Source organism: Pan paniscus, chromosome 12, assembly GCF_029289425.2.
Source record: "Pan paniscus chromosome 12, NHGRI_mPanPan1-v2.0_pri, whole genome shotgun sequence".
Lineage (NCBI taxonomy): Eukaryota > Metazoa > Chordata > Mammalia > Primates > Hominidae > Pan > Pan paniscus.
Window position 1 is genome coordinate 124,557,512 of NC_073261.2, and position 23,665 is coordinate 124,581,176.

Below are 23,665 nucleotides of genomic sequence, written 5' to 3' on the forward strand. Positions count from 1 at the left end.
CTGAGAAGTCATAAGAAACACATTCAAGTTTAGAAAATCATATTTTAAAATGAAAATAAGGATCTATTTTCTTATTTTTATGCTCAGGGCTGAAACAACATCTATTTTACCAACAACAACAACAAAAATAGTTAAATTCTTGAAGGGCACCTGACTTGATGTTTCCTCTGAGGTTCTGGAAGGGGTGCCTTCCTGCCCAGCCATTCCTTGATGTAAAAGTAGGTATCACGCTGTGATTGGAAATGCAACCATTACATCTGAAAGAGGCTCCAGCTCATCGGGTGTCAGCTCTTAGTGTGAACAACAAAGCTTCACCACTGCCTGCACAGCAGCTGACGACCCCCTTGGCCTGAGATGAGGCCTCCAAAGTGAAGTGAGGCCTCTCTCTTCCTGGCCCCTAGCGCTTCCCCAAAAGTTCTTCTTGTGGGTATTTTGGGGCTTCTCTGCTGTTATCGTACATGACGTAAATTGGGCAACCTGTTTTTCATGGATATAGAACTGCTAGACCATCCTTTTTTGAATAAAATCAAATGTAAATTATTTTATGAAAGCATCACCACTGCCTCGATTACCCTGTAGACATCTTCGAAGCCTTTGAGACTTGGTTCAGGTTTGGTTTAGTTTCAAATGTTCCATTAGCTTCCCGGCTCAAACATGATGGGAGGAAACCCTTCTTGGGCCAAGGAATCCCAGGATTTTCCCAGAGCAAATACCCTGAGGCTTTTTCTGAAGCTCTGAAAGGCTCCTTGCTGACTTCTGGCTTAACGTCCAGTGATCCCAGGCCGCCTGACCAGCATTCCATTAACGTGGCATTCCCACCATGCATGTGGAAATAGAGGCGTAGGTGTCTTCTGGCTGCATGTGGAGTGCATATTTCTTTGAAACTTTTTATTTGTATTGTGAGAATTTTTTAAAACTGTAATAAAATTATTAACAATGTAGCTGATCAAGAGATGCGTTAGTACAATGTAATTAGTTTATTCATTCACTCACTTAACTGAAATTTACAGGCATCTACCATGGGCCAGGCACTTTTCCATCAGGACGTCCACCTGCCTGAAAGATAGGATCCTATATTTTGACAACTTGCTTTTCCTGTATTCAAAAGGCTAGTGGCTGAGTGCACTTCCTATGGCTGTCCTCCCGCCTCTGTTGGGTCCAGCTCCCAGCTCTGCACCCTCACAACACACACAGATCTGAGGGAGAGGCTGGGGGCACCCATTGAGGCACAGGCTGGCGTGGTGTCCTTGGTGCCGTGCTCGAATTAGTGCTATCCTGGGTGGTCGCACTCTCACAAGTTGGCTCTGTCAAAATGATGAAGCTCCCCTCTAGGGGGCCTATTACAAGACATCTTTATTGCAACCTGTCATCATTTTGATTGCTATTTTCTTAGGATTTGTAGCATGATTTTTAAAGTGTTTGTCTCAAACTAGGCATAGAAGTCTATTAAGCATTCAAACTATGCCATTTAGAAGGATTTATTTTTAGGGTTTCATGATAATACGTGTGCTGCTTTATCACTTGAGTTTTATAGTCTCAAGCCATTAGAGAAAGCCTGCATCCTGCATTTCCCAAGACTGTGTTGATTTCAACTACCCTGTGTATGCCAGGAAATTTCCCAAATGTCCTAGAAGTCCCAGTAATTTGACCTTAAAGCTGTATCTCACAGACTGCTTCTTGCCCTAAGAAACAGTGTAAACATTATTTGGCAGGCTATGTATCTGTAACTATTCTTTTGAAAGCATGGCCACCAGGCTCGAGCCACTCCCTGTCTGTGGAGAGGCATGCCCAGAGCCTCCCAGTGGTGGGAAGGAGTCTTCCAGAGGTTCCTCCAGGCCAAAGCAAGAGCACAGCCATGCATAGGTTTCTAACACCTGCTCTATGTTTTCCTCACTTGTAGCTGAATATCAGTTCCCAACTGGTGCCCTCCAGAACTTCTACCTAAGAAGTGACTAGCAGAGGCTGATCATTAGTGACTGGAATCGGGAGAAAGACTAAGCCATGTTAGGGTAAAACTCAGTTTGATTTTACACACATTTGTAAACCTCTTTAGTACTTTACTATAAGGGGATTCATAACCAAAGAATGGGGGAGGGATGCTTTTTCTGTTTCAGTTTAGGTCAAGGTCATGTTTTATAATATCTTCCTAAAGTGTTCTTGTATGCCATCTATTTGAAGCTTACTAAATACTTATTGACTAGTTCATAAAACAGTTAGTTTTCAAATGTCATTCCAGTGAACTTCAGATATGCTATTTCCAATATTGTCTTTCATTTTCTAAAAAGTGCTAACCTACAAAATCATCTTTATTTCTGAGTACAGAGGAATGGTTTTACCTTGTCTCACCCTAGAGACTGTCAGGATCAGCATACAGAGTGGCCGATACCATATAGGCATTAGCTGTATCTTCACTTTTTTTGCCAAGATCACTTTTATTTTCTCATTTTAATTTTTCTTGGCTTTGTTGGCATCAACCTTGCTGGACCAAATAGGCACACACATTGTACACAGTGATGGGGTGAAAGGGACAGATCCAGGAATGTGGATCTCTTTCCTCAAGAAGATGGCTTCACTAATTGCCATCTGCATCAATAAAAAATGGAAAGGAGGAAAAGGAAAAATTAGGAGCAGACAAGCCAAGCCTCTTTTTCCTGTTTTGTATGCCTAATTTTCTCCTTTTTATCCTATTAAGTTGAACAATGAAAATTTAAAAATTATAAACCATGATGTAATGAACTATAAACCCACTTATGTTTTCTAACTCTTTTGTGACCTGATAAAATGCTATCCTTTTAAAATATGAATATCAGATATAAATCCCAAATGTTAATATATTGACACTACATTAATTTCACTAAAAAGCAGAAAATATTGTCATATTTTGGAAAATAATTTTTAATTGTTGTCATTCTCTGTTTAAACATTTTTGAAGGATGACTAGAAAATATAAGTTATGATTCTTGCTAATCTTCATAGATGTATTTTTAGGAGCCCAAACTTGCTGGAGTCAGAATTGAGACGTGGAGGTATTTTCTATGACGTAGGGTTTTAGAAGGCTGACCAGCTCCCAGCTGCCTTGGAGAGAGTAATTCCTAGGAAGAAGTGCTGTTGGGAAAACACCTGGATATGGCTAGACATGCACACCTGCACTGCCTTCTGCCAGGACTTCCAGTTTCTCTTCCACATTCCTTCCCCGAGCCTTCCTTACCCCTCACAGAGGCTAGGACTGATCTTTGGCTCCTGCCCTCCCTCCTATCTCCTCTTCTTGATGCTGCTGACAAGCAAAGAATTGACCAAGCGAATTGAGCAGCAGGAGCTGAAAGGCAGGGTCTGGCTGGTTGGCAAAATGGAAATTGCTTCCTAGTTAGTGGAGGAGTGACTGTGGCAGGGAGGGAGGCCTGGAGCTCAGGTTCTGGTGTCAAAGTGGGAGCTGTCCATAACCCAGGCTGCAGTCCAAGCCCCCATGTCCTGTTCCTGCAAGAGGACTCTGTCAGGGAGGGGAGAGCAGGTCCCTGTGGCTAGAGACTCGGGTTAGGAGGACCTTGCTGGTCTCTGGCAGACCTGGGACCCAAAGTGAGCTCCTCCTGGGTTCACAGTTATGGCCTAATGTGGTACTTTACATCAGAAAGCAGCCACTGAGGACTCCAAGGGATTTTACTGAGTTTATGAAATTTTCATGCATTTAAAATATTAGTTCTTGGCCAGGCATGGTGGCTCGCACCTGTAATACCAGCACTTTGGGAGGCTGAGGCAGGTAGATCACGAAGTCAGGAGATTGAGACCATCCTGGCTAACACGGTGAAACCCTGTCTCTACTAAAAGTACAAAAAATTAGCCGGGCATGGTGGCGGGCGCCTGTAGTCCCAGCTACTCAGGAGGCTGAGGCAGGAGAATGGTGTGAACCCAGGAGGCGGAGCTTGTAGTGAGCCCAGATAGCGCCACTGCACTCCAGCCTGGGCCACAGAGCAAGACTCTGTCTCAAAAAAAAAAAAAAAAAAAAAAAAAAATTAGTTCTTGGCCAGGTACCATGGCTCACACCAGGGATCCCAGAACTTTGGAAGGCAGAGGCAGTAGGATCACTTGAGTCCAGGAGTTCAAGACCAGCCTGGGAAACATAGTGAGATCCTGGCTCTACAAATAATTGAAAAGATTAGCCAGGCATGGTGGCACACACCTGTAGTCCAGCCACTCTGGAAGTGGAGTTCGAGGGTGCAGCAAGCTATGATTGTGCCACTGTACTCCAGCCTGGGTGACAAAGTGATACCCTGCCCCTAAATATATATATCAAATATATATACATTATAATCTCTTCACTGAGGCTCAACTTGAGGAAAGCATCCCTTTTATTGGAAGGAAAAGAGAAGGAAGATCATAGTAATAAAATAAATCTTGAGTCCAAATGTAAAGTTTTCATATTAGGAAATAATTCACCTGCTCTCTCTTCATGAATCACTCCTGACAGCTTTATTGGCTCAAAATAGATTCCTTAAATTCAAGACTTTTCTTTAAGTATAAAACAAATTTTAAATCTTAGAAAACATCCTTATTTTAAAAATAAATATTAGACTTCAAAATAAAAAGAATTACTGCTAAAGTGGAGTTTTAAGGGTGATTTTCTAAATGTAAATTACTGGAGAGGTAATCAGAAACCCAAGCAGTGATAACTGAGGTGAACTTTCTCCAGTTCCAAGGAAGATCAGAGCTGATGTCTTAGAAAACACGACTGAGCCATTCACGGGTTCACTAAGTGAAGCTCACAGTTCCGGCCCTGGGACCACCAGAAGAATGAATTCAAATGAACGGTTTAAACGCCTGAGGCTGCCAATGACAGTCGCCAGTGGTGGGCAGGCCCTGGGTGGAAGCAAGCCCAAGCATTCTTTTCAGGCGGGTAGGAGAGACGGGCAGGGCAGGATGGAGGGGCTGGGGAGTCCTGAAGAAACAAAGTGCGAGAGTGCCGGCAAGGGCCAGCTGCCTTAGGACCACACACCATCAGGTGCACACATTAGAAAATGAAAACCTCCTGGCATTTCAGACCATACGTTTTATGCTTTCTGCTTAATTTGAATCTTTCTGGCAATTGGCACTTATTAAACAGCTATGTAAATGTAAAATTTAAAACAGTTTTTGAAACCCTTCAGATTTGGGTTTCATTGGCTGAAAGGGAAAGAAAGGGGAACCCCATCTGTTTAGTGTCTGCTCCATGTGGGGTGCTGTGCTTGGCATCTTTCATAAATTATCTCCTGTAATGCTCATAGCAAAGGCCCTTGTTCAGCAGAGGAAAACACACTGTAGAGCCACCATAATCCAAACAGGATTGCACTGGAAGGAACCGACGGAGGAGGGAACAGAGAGTCTGACCCAACTGTGGCAGGAATTTCACATTCAGCAAGAGGAATATTTTAGTGTAGGGAGGGAATATGATTTATTTAATAACTGATTACTGGAAGAATTAGCTACCTGACTGGAAAAAAAATGTTTGCCCCTATATGCATAAAAAATACTGAAAGGATGAAGAATTTAATTGTAAAAATAAAACAATTCTTATCCTTATCCAACCATATGAGCAGTTAGCTAATAAGGCCAAGTTTTTCTATTTAATGCCCACAAAGGAAAACTAGCTTTACTGCGCTTTTGCTCACAGGTGCTCCCCTAAACTACAGCCAGAGAAATCGTAAATGTGGGTTTATTCACGAGATGCTGGATAAGGGTAAGCAAGCTGGGTGATGACTGAGTGTGACTGGCCCCTGTTCTGCTGGAAACTTTGAGAATTCTGTGCCCTACTGAAGGGAGCTCATAGCCAAGCTCGGAGTGTGTCTCTCCCACCCCAGCCCCAGCTTTGTCTCTCCTGGAACACACCTGTCTCTCCAAGCCTTTGGGTCTTTACACATCCTGTTCCCTCTGTGAGGAACACACCCTCACCACAGTTTTTCTTTTTAACCTGAAACATCCAGTTAACTTTTAACATTCAGCCCAAATATGAGTTCCTCCAGGAGATTTCTTTCTTCTTCCTAATCCTCATCCAATGGAATGATGGAATGGAATCCATGGAATCCAATGGAAGCCTCATCCAAACTTCCACTACACCCCCGGAGAATGTTTCTCAACTTATAGGCCTTCATTAAATGTTTTAATTCAATTTTGAATTCCTTAAAGAATACGATTTTACCCCATTATCTCTGCATCCCCAGTCCTGTGACAAGGGCAGGGGACCCTGGGAAATGCCATTTCTCGTGGATGTGAATGGCCTGTGACAAGGGCAGGGGACCCCGGGAAATGCCCTTTCTCATGGATGTGAATGGCGTTTTCGCCATTGCTTTAGGCTTCTTGACTCTCAGTTCATCTCTGCCTCATGTCACTTTGGCCCTAGATCACTTTGCTAGAATTTTCTGGTGTTTTGAAGTGTATTCATGTTGAATAGCAATTTCAGAGCATTGATGTGTTACTCATGGTGCTATTTAGTTAAATGTCAAATCCACGTGATGTGGCCCCAGAGTTTCATATCCCAGGCATATCTTTAAATCACAGGAAAGGGCAGAAAACCCAAAAGCTGCCTGATGAGCCATTGTGTTGTGTGGATTCTTCCATCAGAAAGTTTTTTAAACCCATTTCTTTCTTTCTCAGACAATTATGTTCCCGAATTGGCTGACGATGGGACTAAGCCACAGATGCTGTTGAGGCCACTGCCCAAGCCCTTTCTTCTTAGGCGACTGCCGGTCTCCTCCCAGCTTGCTCCCAACTGCACTGCCCGCCCCCTCCATGCCCTCTCTCAAGCTGCCGTTAACTTGTTTTTTTCTAAAACATGTTTGCGACTCGTCCTCCCCATGCTCAAGAAAGGCCAGCAGCTGTCTATTCAGCTGGACCAGCGGGACCTCCCGGGACATCCCTTCCAACACTGCACGTGGCCCTGGCTCAGGCCCGTCGTCTGCACCGTCTGATGTCGTCTTTCCAATATTCCACTTCAGGCACCTCCTTGACCTGCAGCATTCCCAGCAAATGGACTCATTCATTCATTCATTCACTCAATAACTGCATATCAAGCCTCTAGATGCCAGTCATAGAGACAGTCTCTTTTCCTTCCTTTCACACCTACACAAACAATTCTCATGGATCACAGCTTTCCCCGAGCATCTTTCCTTGGCTTCCACTTCCCATTGGCCCCTCCTTTGCTGAAGTTCTTGTTTTGATATTAAATCTGGCACATCATTATGTCTGTTCATATATAGCCCATTAAGAGATTTTTAAGCTCATTAAATGAGCTTATGTTTTTATTACATGTATGATTTTATCCCCCGATACCATAATACTCATCCATAGTATTCATCAATAAATAGCTGCTGGTTAGTTGCTATAAACATTAAATCAGGCACTGTCCATGTGGATTTCTGATGCCTTTCATACTGTACCTGTTGAGTTGTGCCTTGCTAGTTTATTTCAGCGGCAGATCTACCCTGTTCTTTTCTGGAGTGTGCCTCGAATAGAGCCACAGGCATCTAATGAGTCTTCTTCACTCAGTCCCAATGTTCTTCCTCTAAACCATGGAGGAAGTGGCTTTGGTGTGCCCTGTGAGCCGGTGTAGAGGCCATTCAATGGGGCTTTGATCAGCTTCTATTGCTCATCTCTTCTTAGCTCCCCCGTCGTCTTGAGTAGAGTTCTCCTGCTATCCAGTTTGCCATGTGCAAACACTTCCCATACTGTGGGAATGTTTGGTGAACAAACGTACTCGTATATATTTACCACGCAACAGCATGCTCCTGAGGCTTAGTGGGAACAAAGACAGACATGTGATTTTTGGTCCTTACTCCAAAACCTTCAACTCAAACCATCTTGGGTAACTCAGGTGGTCTGAATTTTAGTTTTCTCATGTATTAAATAGGTATAATTAAAATACTTTCCTTACAAAATTGTTGTGAAGATCCCACAAAGTAATATATAAAAGCATTTGTAATGTCTCAAGTATAAGATGTGTCAGTTCCTATGAGTGGAAGGTCTAGATGCCTCAAAGGAAACCAAGCAATTTAGATAAATGTGGAGGACAATTGCATTCCAGGAACTAAACAACATTGAGAGCGCGCCCCTGATGGTAAAACATGTTCTTCCACTGTACCTACAGCCTCTTGTCTTAACCGCTTAATCAGATTAAAACTTTCAGTTACAGGGAGAATCTAAATATTATATATATATATATGTGTGTGTGTATAGATATAAATATAAAGTATATATTATATATAATGTATATATAATATTTAGATTCTCCTTGTAACTGAAAGGTATATATATACAAAATATATATGTTATATATATAAATATTTGTTTTTATATATACATAAGATATATAAAAATACATATATATTGTATATATTTACCTTCTTATAAACCTAATGGCTGTTATATTCTTAGTACAAAGCACAACTCAGAAGCACACAGATGTGTCTCCATCAAATTCTTGAAAAGAGAGTAAATAGATGGTACTTCAAGATTCATCAAAATCTACCCCATTATAGAGGGCAAGGGCCTCCTGATTAAATATTCCCTACAAGGTTAAGGTCTGTTTATAATTGTTTGAGTAATACATTTAGATTGCCTGGTCTTACCCACCCCCTGCCCTTGTAGAGGGCTTCCCTTCATGGAGGGAAACAGGATTAAAGCCCCATCAATAGAATGCCAGGGAGAGCGAGCTGCCCCTGCAGGGCTGGCCTGCACAGGCAGGATAAGCACATTGATGGCTGCTAATCTATCCCCAGATGGAGGTGGACACCGAGGAGAAGCGGCATCGCACGCGGTCCAAAGGGGTTCGAGGTATGTCCGCGCTTCCCTGCATCCTGAGGCCGGCTCAGGGTCACCTTCATCCTGCGGAACCGAGGTCGATTCTGACTCCACTTTCATGCCACCCTTTTGGTAATTTTCTGTGGAAGAGGGGCGCTTGTGATAGATGGTAAATTTTTATCTATTTCCATCTCTCTGCAGTTCCCGTGGAACCAGCCATACAAGAGCTGTTCAGGTTAGTGCCATGTGGGTAAAATGCATCCCCATTAGCCGTTTGGAAAATTCACGCCTTCTAATGGGCACACTGCACTTTCCAGCTCATGGGCAGCTTGCTCACGCCCTGCTGCACTGATGAAGTTAATTCCCCCGAGACTTGCTCGTAAAAAGCCTCCCCGAATTTCCCCCTCCTTTGGATTGTGTGATTTCTCTCCTCTGTCTGAGCCGCCCTCCTTCTCTCTGCTGCCACGGAAGCTTTCCGTCTCACCTGCCTGCCTGCGGCACCGTGTAATCCATTCTTTCCTGTTGCAGCTGTCCCACCCCTGGCTGTGACGGCAGTGGTCATGTCAGTGGCAAATATGCAAGACACAGAAGGTAATGCCTGCATTTTTTTTTTCCACAATGTGCTGTCTAAAGTGACTTATTTGGGGACCCAGTCCTGATGATGAACTGTGTGAGCAGGTGTTCTTGGAAAGCAATACACATTATGCCTTCTTTTTCTTCTCACACTGGAACTCAGTCTTCGTCTCTTGAAAGGGTTCTCAAAACATAAGCCGTTCGATCTCGTGGGCAGAATAGGTGACACTCCTTAGGATGACACAAATTCAGGCCAGCCTTAAGCTCATGTTCCCATCTGCATATGTGGTGCTCAGCACACGGCCACCTAAGAACTTCCCACTGCTCACCGAGGAGCCCAATTTCTCCTTCCTCACGTCCTCATTCTGGGAGTGGCAGGATGGTAAACAATGAACGGTCAATTAAAATGTGACCTGCTGACCTGTCTGTAGACTCCATTTCCAGCATTTAACGGGGTTCATCCTGGGAAACTAAGCCCATTCTTACATCTGGACGGCTGCAGGGTGAGGTCAGGTCAAGTGAAGGTCAGGGCATATCAAGCTTGCAAGACTTTGGAACTGCAGCGATTACATTAATCTTGTAAATACCAGCATTTCAGGTCTGCAACAGGGATGGGGTGGAAAACCTTTAGAAACTAAGGGGAAGGTGATGATTGCTTAAAATGTATCATGGCAGAATTATATGTTACATGCCCGTGGCTGACTGTCAGGTACACATCAGTCCTTTAGATGTTTTTCTGGTAAGCGTTTTTTCCCTAAGCTATTCATGAAGACGTGTCTTTCAATAGAAAGGTTTCAATTATAATGAGGTAAAAGAGTTTACAGGCTAAAGTATGTTTTACTTTTACAAATTAGATTGCAAAGACCAAGGTCATTCCAGCCTAACAAACCCTCAGTGAGCAGACCCAGGTCACAAAACTGATTCTAAAGCGGGTGCATCTGCCGCACATCTGGGAGGCCTCTCCTCACGGCCTTGCATTCCATTTCCTTTTTAGTGAAACATTAGCTTACGAGTGACATCCAGCAATTATTTTGATAGTTCTTTAGTAAAATCAAAGGAAAAATTACAAACTACTCCCAAATCCCCATGCTAGCATTTGTGGAGGCAAGAATGTCTAATGAGAGACCCCACGAAACAATTGTCTGACTTCCTCTATTACAGACCAAAGGAATTGTGGGCTATTTTTCAGATAATTTTGCAATTTCAATTATTAAATTTAGTCAATTACATTATGATTGTTATTGTATAAAATAGTAAATTATTGAATTACATAATTGAAATAAGTAGTTTACTTAAAGTATTATTTTATGAAGAAATATATATGTCAGCATTTAATCTAAAAGTCTAAAACACTGCATTATGTTTTCAAAAGAAGTTAGTCACCTATGAGAAAAATTCATTTTCCCCTAATCATCTCTTCATTAGTCAGTAGTTAAACTTTATCACACTGTTATATAAAAATTAAATTTGGCTAAAAAGTTTCTTAAAATGTTTATTCTAATTTTTATGTGTACATAGTAGGTGTATATACTTTGGGGGTACATGAGATATTTTGATACAGGCATACAATGTGAAATAATCACATCGTGAAAGATGGAATCTTCATCCCCTCAAGCATTTATCCTTTGTGTTACAAACAATCTAAATATCCTCTTTTACTTATTTTTAAAGGTACAATTATAAAAAGTTGTAATGAGGTGTGAGCTAGATATAATTTTATAGCCATAGTTTTGCAGGAAAAATCGTGACGTTTCCAAATAATTTCAAGCATTCGTATGCTTAACCAAGGTGCATTTCACTAAGAAATGAATTTATGTGTCCCATGTAATGTGTGTGTGGATGTGTTCATGAGATCTCTTTCCCTGCTTCAGAAATGCTCCCTAGAGTTTGATTTGAAAACAAGTTGGGCTTTTTCTTCCTTCGGAGACTTGCCACTGACTCATTAGTGCAGAAGTGCCTGAGTCTCAGAGGAACCCATTCGCTGGGATGTTAGGGAGGAGTCATGGAAGCTCTCGGGCCAAGAGCTGTTTCCAATAAACTTTCGCTTAATTTTTTAAAAATCATCATTTTTACCATGGCTCATATGGTATGTAATTATTAGAACACCAAATATTTTAATGCACTCAGTTATCTAGAACATCTAATGTGGTATAGTTGAAAAAGAACTATTTCCCGGTTACTTGGCCTAGATGCTAGCTTCCACTACATCACTAATGGACCAGTAGCTCTGGACAACTTACGTAATGTCTACAGCCTTCAGTTTCCTCTGTTTTAAAATAAGAGGGTTGCAGACTTTATTATGTAAAATGGTGCAAAAATGTTGTCACTATGTGAGCCTTCTCTTAAGAGGACTCTCACTGAGTGTTTTCTAAGCCTTATTATTTGATGTCTATGTATTATCAGTCACTTTTAACTAAAGGATAAAATTTTAATTTCTTAAACTTAAGAAGTGTCCCTTGATGTATTAGTTAAGACTCATGGATATATTAACATCTATGACTATTGCTATTTTAAATTTGGAAATTTTCCGTTATATCTGCCTGGTTTTTTGTTTTTTTGATATGGAGTCTCACTCTGTTGCCCAGGCTGGAGTGCAGTGGCGCAATCTTGGCTCACTGCAACCTCTGTCTCCTGGGTTCAAGGTATTCTCATGCCTCAGCCTCCAGAGTAGCTGGGATTACAGGCACCCACCACCACACCCAGCTAATTTTTGCATTTTTAGTAGAGACAGGGTTTCACCACATTGGCCAGGCTGGTCTCGAACTCCTGATCTCCGGTGATCCGCCCGCCTTGGCCTCCCAAAGTACTGGGATTATAGGCATGAGCCACCTCGCCTGGCCCTGGCATTGTTTTTTTACTGGTTTTGAAAGATTTGCTGACTATAAAAGCTATCCCTTCCCGACAGCTATTCTTGCCCATTCATGCCGGCACACCCTCTGTGAACACAGCTGTGATGCTGGCATTTGCTGTCAGGTTCCTGATGGGAATAGGACACCAGGCTTCTTCTAAATAGGACAAAAGAGTAGAAGCCTCCGTTTTGGTTCTGATGAAATTACATGTCTTTTTTTTTTTTTTTTTTTTTTTGGTCTTTTAACAATAAATGTTTCCAATGAATGTGTTTATGTTAAGGTTACAAGTTCATTTTGCTCATACATTGCATCAGCAATAGCCAAGTAAAAAGTTGTATTTCAGTACTTTGAGGTGTTGATGTATTGGAACTTGCCAAAAACAACTTGAGGTAGATGTAGGGCATCAGCAATGTAAAAAATCAATTTTTCTTTTTTAGGAAAGGAATACCAAGTAATAAAATGATGCCAGCCATTTAGTTTAGTTTTGTTTTGTTTTGAGACAGAGTCTCACTCTGTCACTCATGCTGGAGTGCAGTGGCACAATCTAAGCTCACTGAAACCTCTGTCTCCCAGGTTCAAGTGATTCTCCTGCCTCAGCTTCACAAGTAGCTGGGATTACAAGTGTGCGCCACCACGCCCAGCTAATTTTTGTATTTTTAGTAGAGGTGGGGTTTCACCATGTTGGCCAGGGTGCTCTTGAACTCCTGGCCTCAAGTGATCCACCCGCCTCAGCCTCCCAAAGTGCTGGGATCACAGGCGCATGCCACCACACCCATATCATTTTTGTATTTTTAGCAGAGATGGGGTTTCACCATGTTGGCCAGGATGGTCTCAAACTCCTGACTTCAAGTGATCTGCCCGCCTCAGCCTCCCAAAATGCTGGGATTACAGGCATGAGCCATCATGCCCAGGCTGCCATTTAGTCTTTAATTTTCAACATAAGAGATTTTTAAGGAAATCAAATGTTTCTCACAATTGTAGTTTACAATTTTATTGCTTTGTAGGACAGACGCTATGGTAGTTTCTGGGGGCCATACGTCACCCTCTCTGCCACAGCTGCGGGATCTGCTGTGGGTCTCAGAAAGCTGTGGGATCTGGCGGTGGGATCTGGCGCTGGGATCTGGCGGTGGGATCTGGCGGTGGGATCTGGCGGTGGGATCTGGCGGTGGGACCTGGCGGTGGGATCTGGCGGTGGGATCTGGCGGTGGGATCTGGCGCTGGGATCTGGCGGTGGGATCTGGCGGTGGGATCTGGCGGTGGGATCTGGCGGTGGGATCTGGCGGTGGGATCTGGCAGTCTGCTTGGTGAGCCACGCCTCCTCAGTGGTGTTCTGGGTCTCTTTGAAAGCGGCTGGAGTGGATTTCTTTTTTAGTGTGATTGTTGTATAGTTACGGGCTTGTACGAAATTGAGAATAGAGGAGGATCAACCAGTGCTTAATACCTGGGAAAGAAAATAATTTTAAAAAGGAGTTTATGATTTAAAACTCTGGTTAAAATTTTTTGGTAGGAGTAAGGTTATAATATTTATTTTATTGGATGTTCTACATTAATTTCCAAATCCTGTCTTTGAACAAAAGATAATCTCTGTAGTTATTTACTGGTGTTAATAGTTTATGAAGAATTTGAAATAACTGATAAGCCTATGTACAACTACAATGGTAAACCTTAAATCAAAATATAAATTTGGAACAACATAAGGAAAATGATCACCTAATTTTACTGAAAACTCAGGATACATCGGGGGTCTTAATGTGGTGTTACATTTTGTTCTGGGTCTCTTGGCTACCAAGGAACCAGTGAGAAAGGCGAAGGACAGAGTTCCAGGATCTGATAAAAGCATTAAGTCAGCTCCTTAGAGATGCAGACACTCTTGGCAGCGAAGGAAAACTGTTTCCATCCCACACATTGCCCAGCAGGGATCCAAGCTTACTCAACATTTTTGGGCCCTGATACAGGTCATCAGGCCAGACCTCCTAGGAAGCTAACAAATATGACAAATATTTATCTTCAGAAACGTCATTATTAGCCAGTCACCTGAATTTGCCTTTTGCTTTTCCCAACTGAGGTTTTTGTCTTGTGATATTAGCATATAAATGACAAAAACACGGTGAATTTTATAAGCAGGGCTAGAAGTGTGGCTCACATCACGAGTGAACGTGCTCATGTGGTCTTTCCTGCACATGGTCACCTGTGTTTCTGCGCCCATTGTTAGATGGCTGCACACGTGGCTCAGCCCATTCAGCTGCTCCGAGCACCTCCACGTTCCCCACACCACACTCAGAGGTGGCCGGGGGCACTGGTGCCTCAAACCTGGTGTCCAGCCACCAAGCTCACAAAGCAAACCTCAGTCATCCTAAGTGAGTTTCCCAAGATTTAGTTTCGGTCCCCAATATCAAGGAAGAGTAAGTCCCTGTGTTGCAGTCTCCCAACTGTGCAAGTCAGCCTGGTGTGGCCTCCAGGCATTTAAAACATGGAAGACAGAAGCTGTCCCAGTGTACCGTCTGCTATTGTTTTGTGGATAGATGGAAGGAAAACAGTGGCCTACTAGGAAGTCACCAACCTTGACATTGAGGAAGCTGCTGCATATTCTTCTCCTCACCCTCGTAGCAGTTTGCTGGCTGGGAAGGCCCCATGGAGATAAGTGGGGTGAATCTGCCCAAAGTGCATGGTTTGAGCAACGCTGCATTGGTGTGGGAGGCCTGGGGAGCTGCATCTGCTGCTACTGAGCTCATTGCCTAATGCAGACACCTGAGCAGGGGAAGCATCACGGGGTAAGGCCTGGAGGCTCAGCATTTCCTGGCAGCATCCTCACACCAAAGCGTGCTATCTCCTGAAGGGCAGGGATACATTGAAAGAAACCACACCTTCCTCTCTGTCTGTGTAGGTGATTGTTTAGTGGGGCTCAAGTACCTGCTAAAGAGACGTTGTTATTCATCCAGAATATTTCATGAACTGATGCTGGCATTCCAGCTAAAATATCGCATGTCAACATGTCTGCAATAATCTATTTTTGAACATTTGACTAAGATGAAAAATTCTAGTGCCTTATATTCAGTTTTTTTTTTTTGGCTTTGCGTGTTGATATAAAATACTGTTGGTGTTAAAAACAAAGTGCAAGTTAGTGGTTAGAATGGAATCTATAGAAACGAAATTTAATCATCAAAATAATGGTCAACTTGCTGTTCTGAAATCCTTTTTCCTAAAATTTCCCAATAAAAATTAGAAATAGGAATAATCAAAATTTGTTAATATTTATTACAGATTAATATTAACTGATTACAGAAATTTGAATTTTAACCTTCCTTGCAACAGTGATACACATGCTAAGACATTTGGAATGAATTGGACACACTTATTTCCAAATGGTGATTTTTGTATAAGCTGCCAATTCACCAGAGAGAGAGAGAGGAAATTCCTAGTAAGGCCTCATTCCTCACATGTCTGTTTTGTGATCCCTCTGAATTTATTTCTGAAATTTAATGGATTTTATTCCCATTTAACCTTCACTGGACTGTTTTAATGATTTGTTTGTTGAACTTAGGGTTCCAACCCTGCAATTTAGCATCAGAGTCTTTGTACACTCAATAAACACCCGAAAGTTAGGTGATGGGTATTGGTAGTACATTCAAATCCTTCCCAATGTAGGGTACACTGAGTCAAATCATTTCATTTGAAACTTAAAAATTAAAATCTCCAAGTGATGGCTTTTCCTTTTCATTAGAACATGACTGGGGTCCCTCTGGCTTGCGGCGCACACCCTCACTCAGACCCCCTCTCCATTCCGCACGCCTCTCGCCTGCCAGTGTGGGTGCCGTGGCACAGCGTGGTGAATAATTGCCTGTCTTCACAGGAGGCTGTTCTGGAGCTAAAGTCGAGGGCTTGCTTCCTGATGTATGCATGCCTCATTTGGAGTCTGCCAACAGCCTAGGGGCTGTATTATTCATGCCTTGACAGAGAGCACTCACTAAAAGCCCTGGAACAGAGCCAGGTGCTGGCTGAGAGATGTGGAGCATTGCAACTTGCAACTGAGAGGAGCATCTATAATCCAAAAATAAATAAAAAAAGAAGAAACAGAGAGGAAGACAGAGAGAAAAATAGGAGTTCCTATATCTCCCCTTTACCGGTTTCACATAGATAGAAATTTCATTTGCATTAAAATAAAATATCCTAAAAATAATTGCATTTTTTTTCTAACCACGCTTGAAAGTTTAACACAATTTTCCACATTTAATTGCAAAACTGATTTTAATTAGTAAGGCCCTGCATGTGAAAAATGAAGATCCACTTGGGTGCGTGGAATACATTGCAGTGTCTGCTGAATGCTCTAATTAACATGCGGCTGCTGTACAATGGGGTACACTGTGGGATATTTATGAAAAATTCTGTGCACGCAGCCTCCAAACCAGGCTATCTGTGCTTTACTCCATGAATCCGTGAGAATAAATAGCTCTCCTTCATTCTTTATGAGACACATTGTGTACGCCTCACCCCCACACCCTCCCCGTAAGCTTTATGCACGCCTGTCCTTGTACTATTCATCACTGATATTATAAATCAGAAGATAGGGCATGCATATTATAACATTAGTTTGATAGCATGGCATAGTTGCACATGGAGCCAAGATTTTGAGGTCTAGGGGTTTACTTGGGTGAAGAAGAGAATCAAACAGGTGACGTCCAGGCTTGCTGTTGCTCAGAGGCCTGAGTACCCATAGGATTTGCAGACACAAAATTCAGGCCTCCTCTTTTGTTTTTTCTTTTGTTTTGTTTAGTTTTTTGAGATGGAGTCTCGCTCTGTCGCCCAGGCTGGAGTGCAGTGGCGCGATCTCAGCTCACTGCAACTTCCGCCTCCCAGGTTCAAGCAATTCTCCTGCCTCAGCCTCCTGAGTAGCTGGGACTACAGGCGCATGCCACCATGCCTGGCTAATTTTTGTATTTTTAGTAGAGATGGGGTTTCACCATGTTGGCCAGGTTGGTCTCGAACTCCTGACCTCAGGTGATCCGCCTGCCTCAGCCTCCCAAAGTGCTGGGATTACAAGCATGAGCCACTGTGCCCGGCCCAAAGCCTTCTCTTTTGGGTGGTGGTTGCAGTCAACCTTTATTGTCACAGTAAGTCTTCTATGTACAAAATGAACACCTGGCCATCATCCTAAAGAAAGTAGTTTGCCTGGTGCCTGTCTATAGTGTGTCAGCCCCAGGAGACACACCTCCGGGCATGGCCTGTGTTGTTGTGTTGTGAATGCAACATGATTAATTCGGTGGATTTAATACATGCAAAGCATGTAATGCATCTTAGAGCATGATTTTATTTATTTTAATTTTTTTAAAGGGACAGAGTTTCACCCCGTCCCCCAGGCTGGAGTGCAGTGTCCTGATCATAGCTCACTGCAGCCTAGAACTCCTGGGTTCAAGTGATCCTCCCACCTCAGCCTCTCAGAATGCTGGGCTTACAGCTTATTTTTGACATTTGGTAAAAGGAGATATATTTTTTAAATAATTCCAATTCAAGGAGAAGGAACATAGTTATTTTCAGATAGGGCACTGAAAACAATAAGTATACTGATGAACAGTCTGTAATGTATATGACCTGTATTGGTCAAGCCCAGATTTCACAATTATAATCTTGTTCTGATTTCTTGAACTAATAATTAAAAATATATACAATTTGGGAACTTGGGAACATCAACAGAATACACAGCAGAAATTTGCGTGCAGTACAGCTGTTGTCTGAGGTTTACCCACTGAAACACCACAGTTCAGTTCTCACCACCCTCATCCATGTGGGGATTCTAGAAAAGGCAGGGCAGCCGCTATGGAGATCTTCAAGTGTGGAGAGAGGGAGTCCTGATGTGACAGTGGCCCAGCTGTGCAATTCCCCGCAGCCACAAAGCACAACCACAGAGCCCCCGGGAACCCTGAGCCAGCTCTCTGCCCTGTGTGCCCGGAGCCTCTGCCGACCATGGGATGCCCCTCTCATGGACACCATGAGCTCCTCGGTGGAGATATCTGTCCATTGCAACTACTCAGGGGTGTGCACCCCACTCATTAGAGAAGCAAGGATGGCTGGTGAGACAGGTGCTGGGGCTGAAAGTATGAGAGTCCTCTCACCACACCCATCTAAGCTGGCTCAGAAGACTATCCTGGGTACAGTGAGGGCCTGGAATCTGCACTCACGGCAAATACTTCTGGAGTAGCCAGGTTCATGAGCATCGCTGGGACCCGGCTCTTCGAGTCCCTATCTGGGGCTGTCCACCTGCTCTTATTACCAGTGTCACTCACAGGCACAACTTGAGGAGAGCGGGCAATAATCATGAGGACCCTCCTGAGTCCGGCTCTGGGAAGTGGATGTTTCTTCTGTCCCCTCTGGCCTGCCCCAAAGAGAACAGTGCTTTCAGGGTTAGACCCCAAAATAGGACTGAAACGCCAATTTCCATATTCTCTTCCTGCCAAAATTAGTAAAGATTTAGAGGAAAGAAACAATCCCCTGGTCATAACGTTGCTTCAATAAGATACTGGTGTTTTCATCTGGAAGATTCAGTGTGACTTAGGATGCTGCTGGCTGCAGTACCTGGAAACCCACCTCAAACTGGCCTGAACAACACCGAATCACTGTCTTTCCTGAACTGCATGTTGAGAGGAAGTGCCGAGGATGACTTAACTCAGGCCTTCTGCTCCATCCTCCTGCACCTCCTGCTGTGTTCACCTCTGTTGTGGGAGAAGGCTGTGGCCACTCCTGGCTGGACAGCTGCCCTCAGTGTCCAGAGAGGGCTGCAGGAAGGCCTTTCTAGAAGCTCCCTGAAGAAAAGAGGATTTACAGAGATGCCAACAACCAGGGTCCCACAGCCATTCCTGAGTGCCACTGACAAGCAAATCAGACATCCTCAGAACCTTTAAGCCCCGTCCAGAGTGGGAGGCGGGGCCGCCTTCCTAGAGCCAGGGTTCCCCAAGTGGGGTTCCCTGATCCAGAACATCAGCGTCACCTGGGACCAGCTAAGTGAGAAGCTAAGGCTGGCACCGGCAATCTGGGTTTTAGCCACCCCTCCAGAGGGTTGATTCTGATGCTGCCTGAGTTTGAGAATCGTGGCCAACAAACAGGCCTGGACTCCTAATGAGACAGCATTTTTAGATAATGGGAACAGGAGGAATTTATTCTGGGTGAGCAACTCACACACAGAGCCAACGGCATAGACAAATCTGAAGACCAGCACGCATTCTGCCTGCAGCTCACAGACCTGGGGTCCGCATAACGGTGGTGGGGCGTTCCCACAGCTCCTCCCACCTGCCCGCATCCCCTGCCGGGGCCCAGCATCACTGTAGTCCTGCTTCCAGTGCCTTCACAGGGTGAGAAAAAGCCAGTGGTGCTGGAGGGTGATTTCTAATCAGGGACTTCTGTTTCACTTCTGTTCATACCGTGGACTGATGTAGCTGGCAAGCAAGGCAGTATTTAAGAACTGTGCAGGAGGCTATATTTTTCTGAGAAAGGAAGGGACAGCCGCTTTGGAGTGGGGTGAGGACTGTGGGGCAGCAGCTTCTCTGGACTCAGCCTGGCCTGCTCTGGGGTGCCCCAGAAGCACCTAGGGGGCCAGGCCTCTGCTGCACACGCAGGAGGGGCCCAGAGGCTCTGGGTCACTCAGAGCCGCCCCCGCCCACCTGCCATCCACATGTCCCCAGTGGACAGGATGGGGTCTGAGAGAGCAAGGCACTGTGGCCGCCTAGCTGTGTGTGCCGTGCAGCCTCTGCCTAAAGAGAGCCCAGTGAGGAGCCAACCACAAAGGCGACCCAGAGACCCTGTAGGATCCTAGGGCCCTATTTTACCCTTATTCAGAAAGGACTGCCTGGGGGCCTGGCAGGCTCTATGTGAGCCTTCGCAAGCCTCTGGTTGCATCCTTAAGATAAACGCACCCTCTGTCTCCTGCTGAGGGAAACTGAGCTCCCCCTACATAATACAACAGATTTTAAAAGATCCGTTCCTTGTAATTCGGTAGCCACTCTGCAGGGCCGTGAATATTATCTAATGCACTACTTGACATCGCCAGACACAGGCTTCCTATACATGTGGATGCATTTCCTGAAACTCTAGGGAGGAGAGGAGGGGGAAAATGAACATCTTGGAAGAAATTTTATTCATAAATAATACATAGCAATTCGGCGATGCCTGGATCACCTTGTTATTCCCTCGACCAATCCTGCGGCTTCTCACGCTTCTGAATGAAGTGCAGACGCTCTCTGGGGAGCCAGGAAGGGAAGCGGGCATACGGAGAGGGCAGAGGGTAGTGAATCCTAATGGCTGCATTTATCGTCAGGAAGGCTGGGGAGTCCAGAGCTTTAGTCCAACCTCAACGGGGATAAGATCTGAGAGCAGAGAGTGTGGTGCTGCTGGAGGGGCCCAGCTGCGGGCCTTGGGGCTGGGCTTCCCTGAGCACCCTGGACACAGCCTCCTTGCCACTCCTTGCCAGGTGGGTGGAGTTGACTGTGTCCAGGAATGCAGATCTTGGGCCTCTCCTCTCTTTTCTGCCCCCTCCTCCCCTCCTGGGGTGCAGTGAGCAGGGAGCAGTGCAGGGGCCCGAGGAAGCTCCTCTCCTCCCAGGCTCCCTGAGGACACACAGACAGCAGGACTCTTCGCGGAAGTGGAGTCTAGGCTCCTGCCCTCCCCTGCAGGAGGCCCTTCTGGTAACAGCAACGTCCCAGAAGCACTCGCTGTTCCCAGGCAGGGCTCGGGGCCTGCGGCCTCGCTGCACCTCGTCTCGCCTGCTGCAGCAAAACACCCCCTCTTTGGCCACAGGCCCACCCTCCCCCCGTCCTCTTCCACCCTGGAACGACCTTTTCTTCCTACAGCTCCAGTCAGGCCTGAAGTCCCTGCTGCAGCTGCGCAGAAGGCACTCATCACATTATTAGAATAAGGTGCACCTGCTTTGAGTGACTAATGAACTGAACTTTCCCTGAGGCCAGTATGGTTTTGGCAGAGAAGCTTCTTAAATTAACCCAAATTGATTTCTAATAAAGGAGGAAAGGGGGAGGATGTGAAGGCGCAGCAAAGGAGATTCCGGGGCTGAACCAGTGAGTCAGGGCCCTTTAGCACGCGTTCACCCCGGGCCGTCTCCCAGAGGGCGCATCTGGGTACATCCCCAAATGCAGGGAACTCTGAAGGCTGGACAGGCCAGGTGGGCACTGCCCCAGGGACGCAACCCCACTCACAGCACAGGCCTCATAGGGAAGAGGGCACCAACCATGGGGCTTTTCAATATTTGAAACACGTTAGAACCTGAAAAGCTAAAAAGGAGTTTGCTTCTTAAATGTTCTTCACTGATTCTCCCAGAGGATATTATTGGCAATAGAAACCAAAAGAAATACATTGGCTCAAAGGCTGCTGAGGATTAAAGCGAGGACTAGAAATGATGAAAGAACCCATAACGCAGATGATAGCCTGTTATTAGTATCTATTGTCACAATTCATCCGTGTAACCAAAAGCCACTTGTACCCCCAAAACTATGAAATAAAATTAATTTTAAAAAAGAAAAAAAGTTACTGGTGGTCGTTGCTTCCCAGTATCAACACATCTAGCTAAAAAGTGAGAAAAAAAAATAATCTATTGTTTCAAAGTCACAATGTGCCATTCGTCCAGGGCATTGGTAACCACTGCTAGATTTTTCCTCTGATTTTTTAAGACAGTTTGCTCTTCTTTTCTGAATTAGTGTCATATGATCGATGTAAATTTTTTTGTATTTTGTATTCTTTTTTTTTTTCACTTAACATTATAACATGAGCTTGTTTCCAAATACCCATTAAATGTTTTAGTTTTAATTTTCATGGCTGGCTTTCATCCTGTGGCTGTAATGTTATTTATGCAATTCTTTTATTGTTCAAATGTATTTAGTTTTCATAAAACATCTCCATATTGTGCATAAAGTGGGAAAAGTATCTTTGCAGACAATGTTTGTGTCTTTTTGTTTCTTCCCTGGGATGAATGACCAGGAGGAGAATTGCTGGGGTGAGGGAGGGGAGGGCATGGAGGGTTCTGTTTCCAGAAGAGCCTCTCTCCAGGAAGATCAGACCTGTTTACACCCCCATCAATGGAATCAAAGGATGTCCCTGTTATCCTACTGTAGATCATAGAGAATATAACGATTTTCAAATTGCTTCCTTCTTATTCAAAACCAGAATTGTCTTGTTTTTAAAACGATCGTTTTTAAAGGAGTGATCATTATATTTAACAATGCCTTTGCTAGAAAATTCTGGAAGAAAGAGTGGTGAGTAAGTCAAGCGATGCCCGTTTCTTCCTGTGAATGATCTCGCTCACTCAGCGTTAGAGGAGCCCCCTGCCTCCCAGGCTAATCCTGGGCATGGTTTTTGCCGTAGCTGAATAAAGGAATAGGCCACCAGGCAGAGGTGATGCTTCCTGCCAGGCAGAAATTAGAAAGCACTGATCTCATGCCCCTCTAGGGGTGTCAGGGCCTCTTGTTCCCAGCACAGGAGCCTGAAAGGGGAGCTAGGTGGCCAGACCCCAGAGCCAGCAGGCAGAGCCGCAGTGCAGGCCCCAGGGCGTCGTGAAGCAGGCAGTCCTGGTGCCCTCACAGGGCCACCCGGCACGTAACTGTCTCACACGGGGGCTTGGCAGCCTCGGGTCTGTGAGCAGTTGCTCTGCATGCCAGGCAAAGCCTTTCCCTGAGTCCCTTGTCCACTGCCCAGACAGGGCCACTGAAAAGCAGCAGCAAGCTCTGGGCATCTGTGCGTCCCCCTGGCCGGCTCTCCTGAATCCTGAATCGGCCCGCGGTGCCCACGTGCATTCGTGAGGCCTTGGGTTTAAGGTCAGGATGATGGCGGGGACTTCATCTGCCCAGTCACCAGCTATGATGCCGAAAGGCAGAGGGGTGGCCTACTCTCTTCTCTGGCTTCCCGCGTGTGAAAAAGGGACATGCCAGGGCAGGGGCGATGGGACCCCTCTGTCTCCAGCCTACCCCATCCCTGATAAACTCCAGGTTCTTCCAAACAAAGAGTTCATCTTCTGCAAGTCACATAGTGCCTGGGTCCTCCTCTTCCCTGCCTGGTCCCTGCAAGTCACAGAGTGCCTGGGTCCTCCTCTTTCCTGCCTGGTCCCTGCAAGTCACAGAGTCTGAGTCCTCCTCTTCCCTGCCTGGTCCCTGCAAGTCACAGAGTCTGGGTCCTCCTCTTCCCTGCCTGGTCCCTGCAAGTCACAGAGTCTGGGTCCTCCTCTTCCCTGCCTGGTCCCTGCAAGTCACAGAGTCTGGGTCCTCATCTTCCCTGCCTGATCCTTGCAAGTCACAGAGTCTGGGTCCTCCTCTTCCCTGCCTGGTCCCTGCAAGTCACAGAGTGCCTGGGTCCCCCTCTTCCCTGCCTGGTCCCTGCAAGTCACAGAGTCTGGGTCCTCCTCTTCCCTGCCTGGTCCCTGCAAGTCACAGAGTCTGGGTCCTCCTCTTCCCTGCCTGGTCCCTGCAAGTCACAGAGTCTGGGTCCCCCTCTTC

At 45.1% G+C, this 23,665-nt stretch overlaps 1 protein-coding gene across 18 annotated transcripts in view; it reads left to right on the forward strand.

Moving 5' to 3' along the window:
• The window catches only part of MYT1L (myelin transcription factor 1 like), a 560,909-nt gene that overhangs the window by 357,726 nt on the left and 179,518 nt on the right, over positions 1 to 23,665 (forward strand). For all 18 annotated transcript variants that reach the window (XM_034952508.4, XM_034952504.4, XM_055108320.3 and 15 more), the window contains 3 exons: positions 8,742 to 8,796; positions 8,965 to 8,998; positions 9,292 to 9,354. In XM_034952508.4, coding sequence (XP_034808399.1) covers positions 8,742 to 8,796; positions 8,965 to 8,998; positions 9,292 to 9,354 — 152 coding nt within the window. The remainder of the gene's footprint in view (positions 1 to 8,741; positions 8,797 to 8,964; positions 8,999 to 9,291; positions 9,355 to 23,665) is intronic.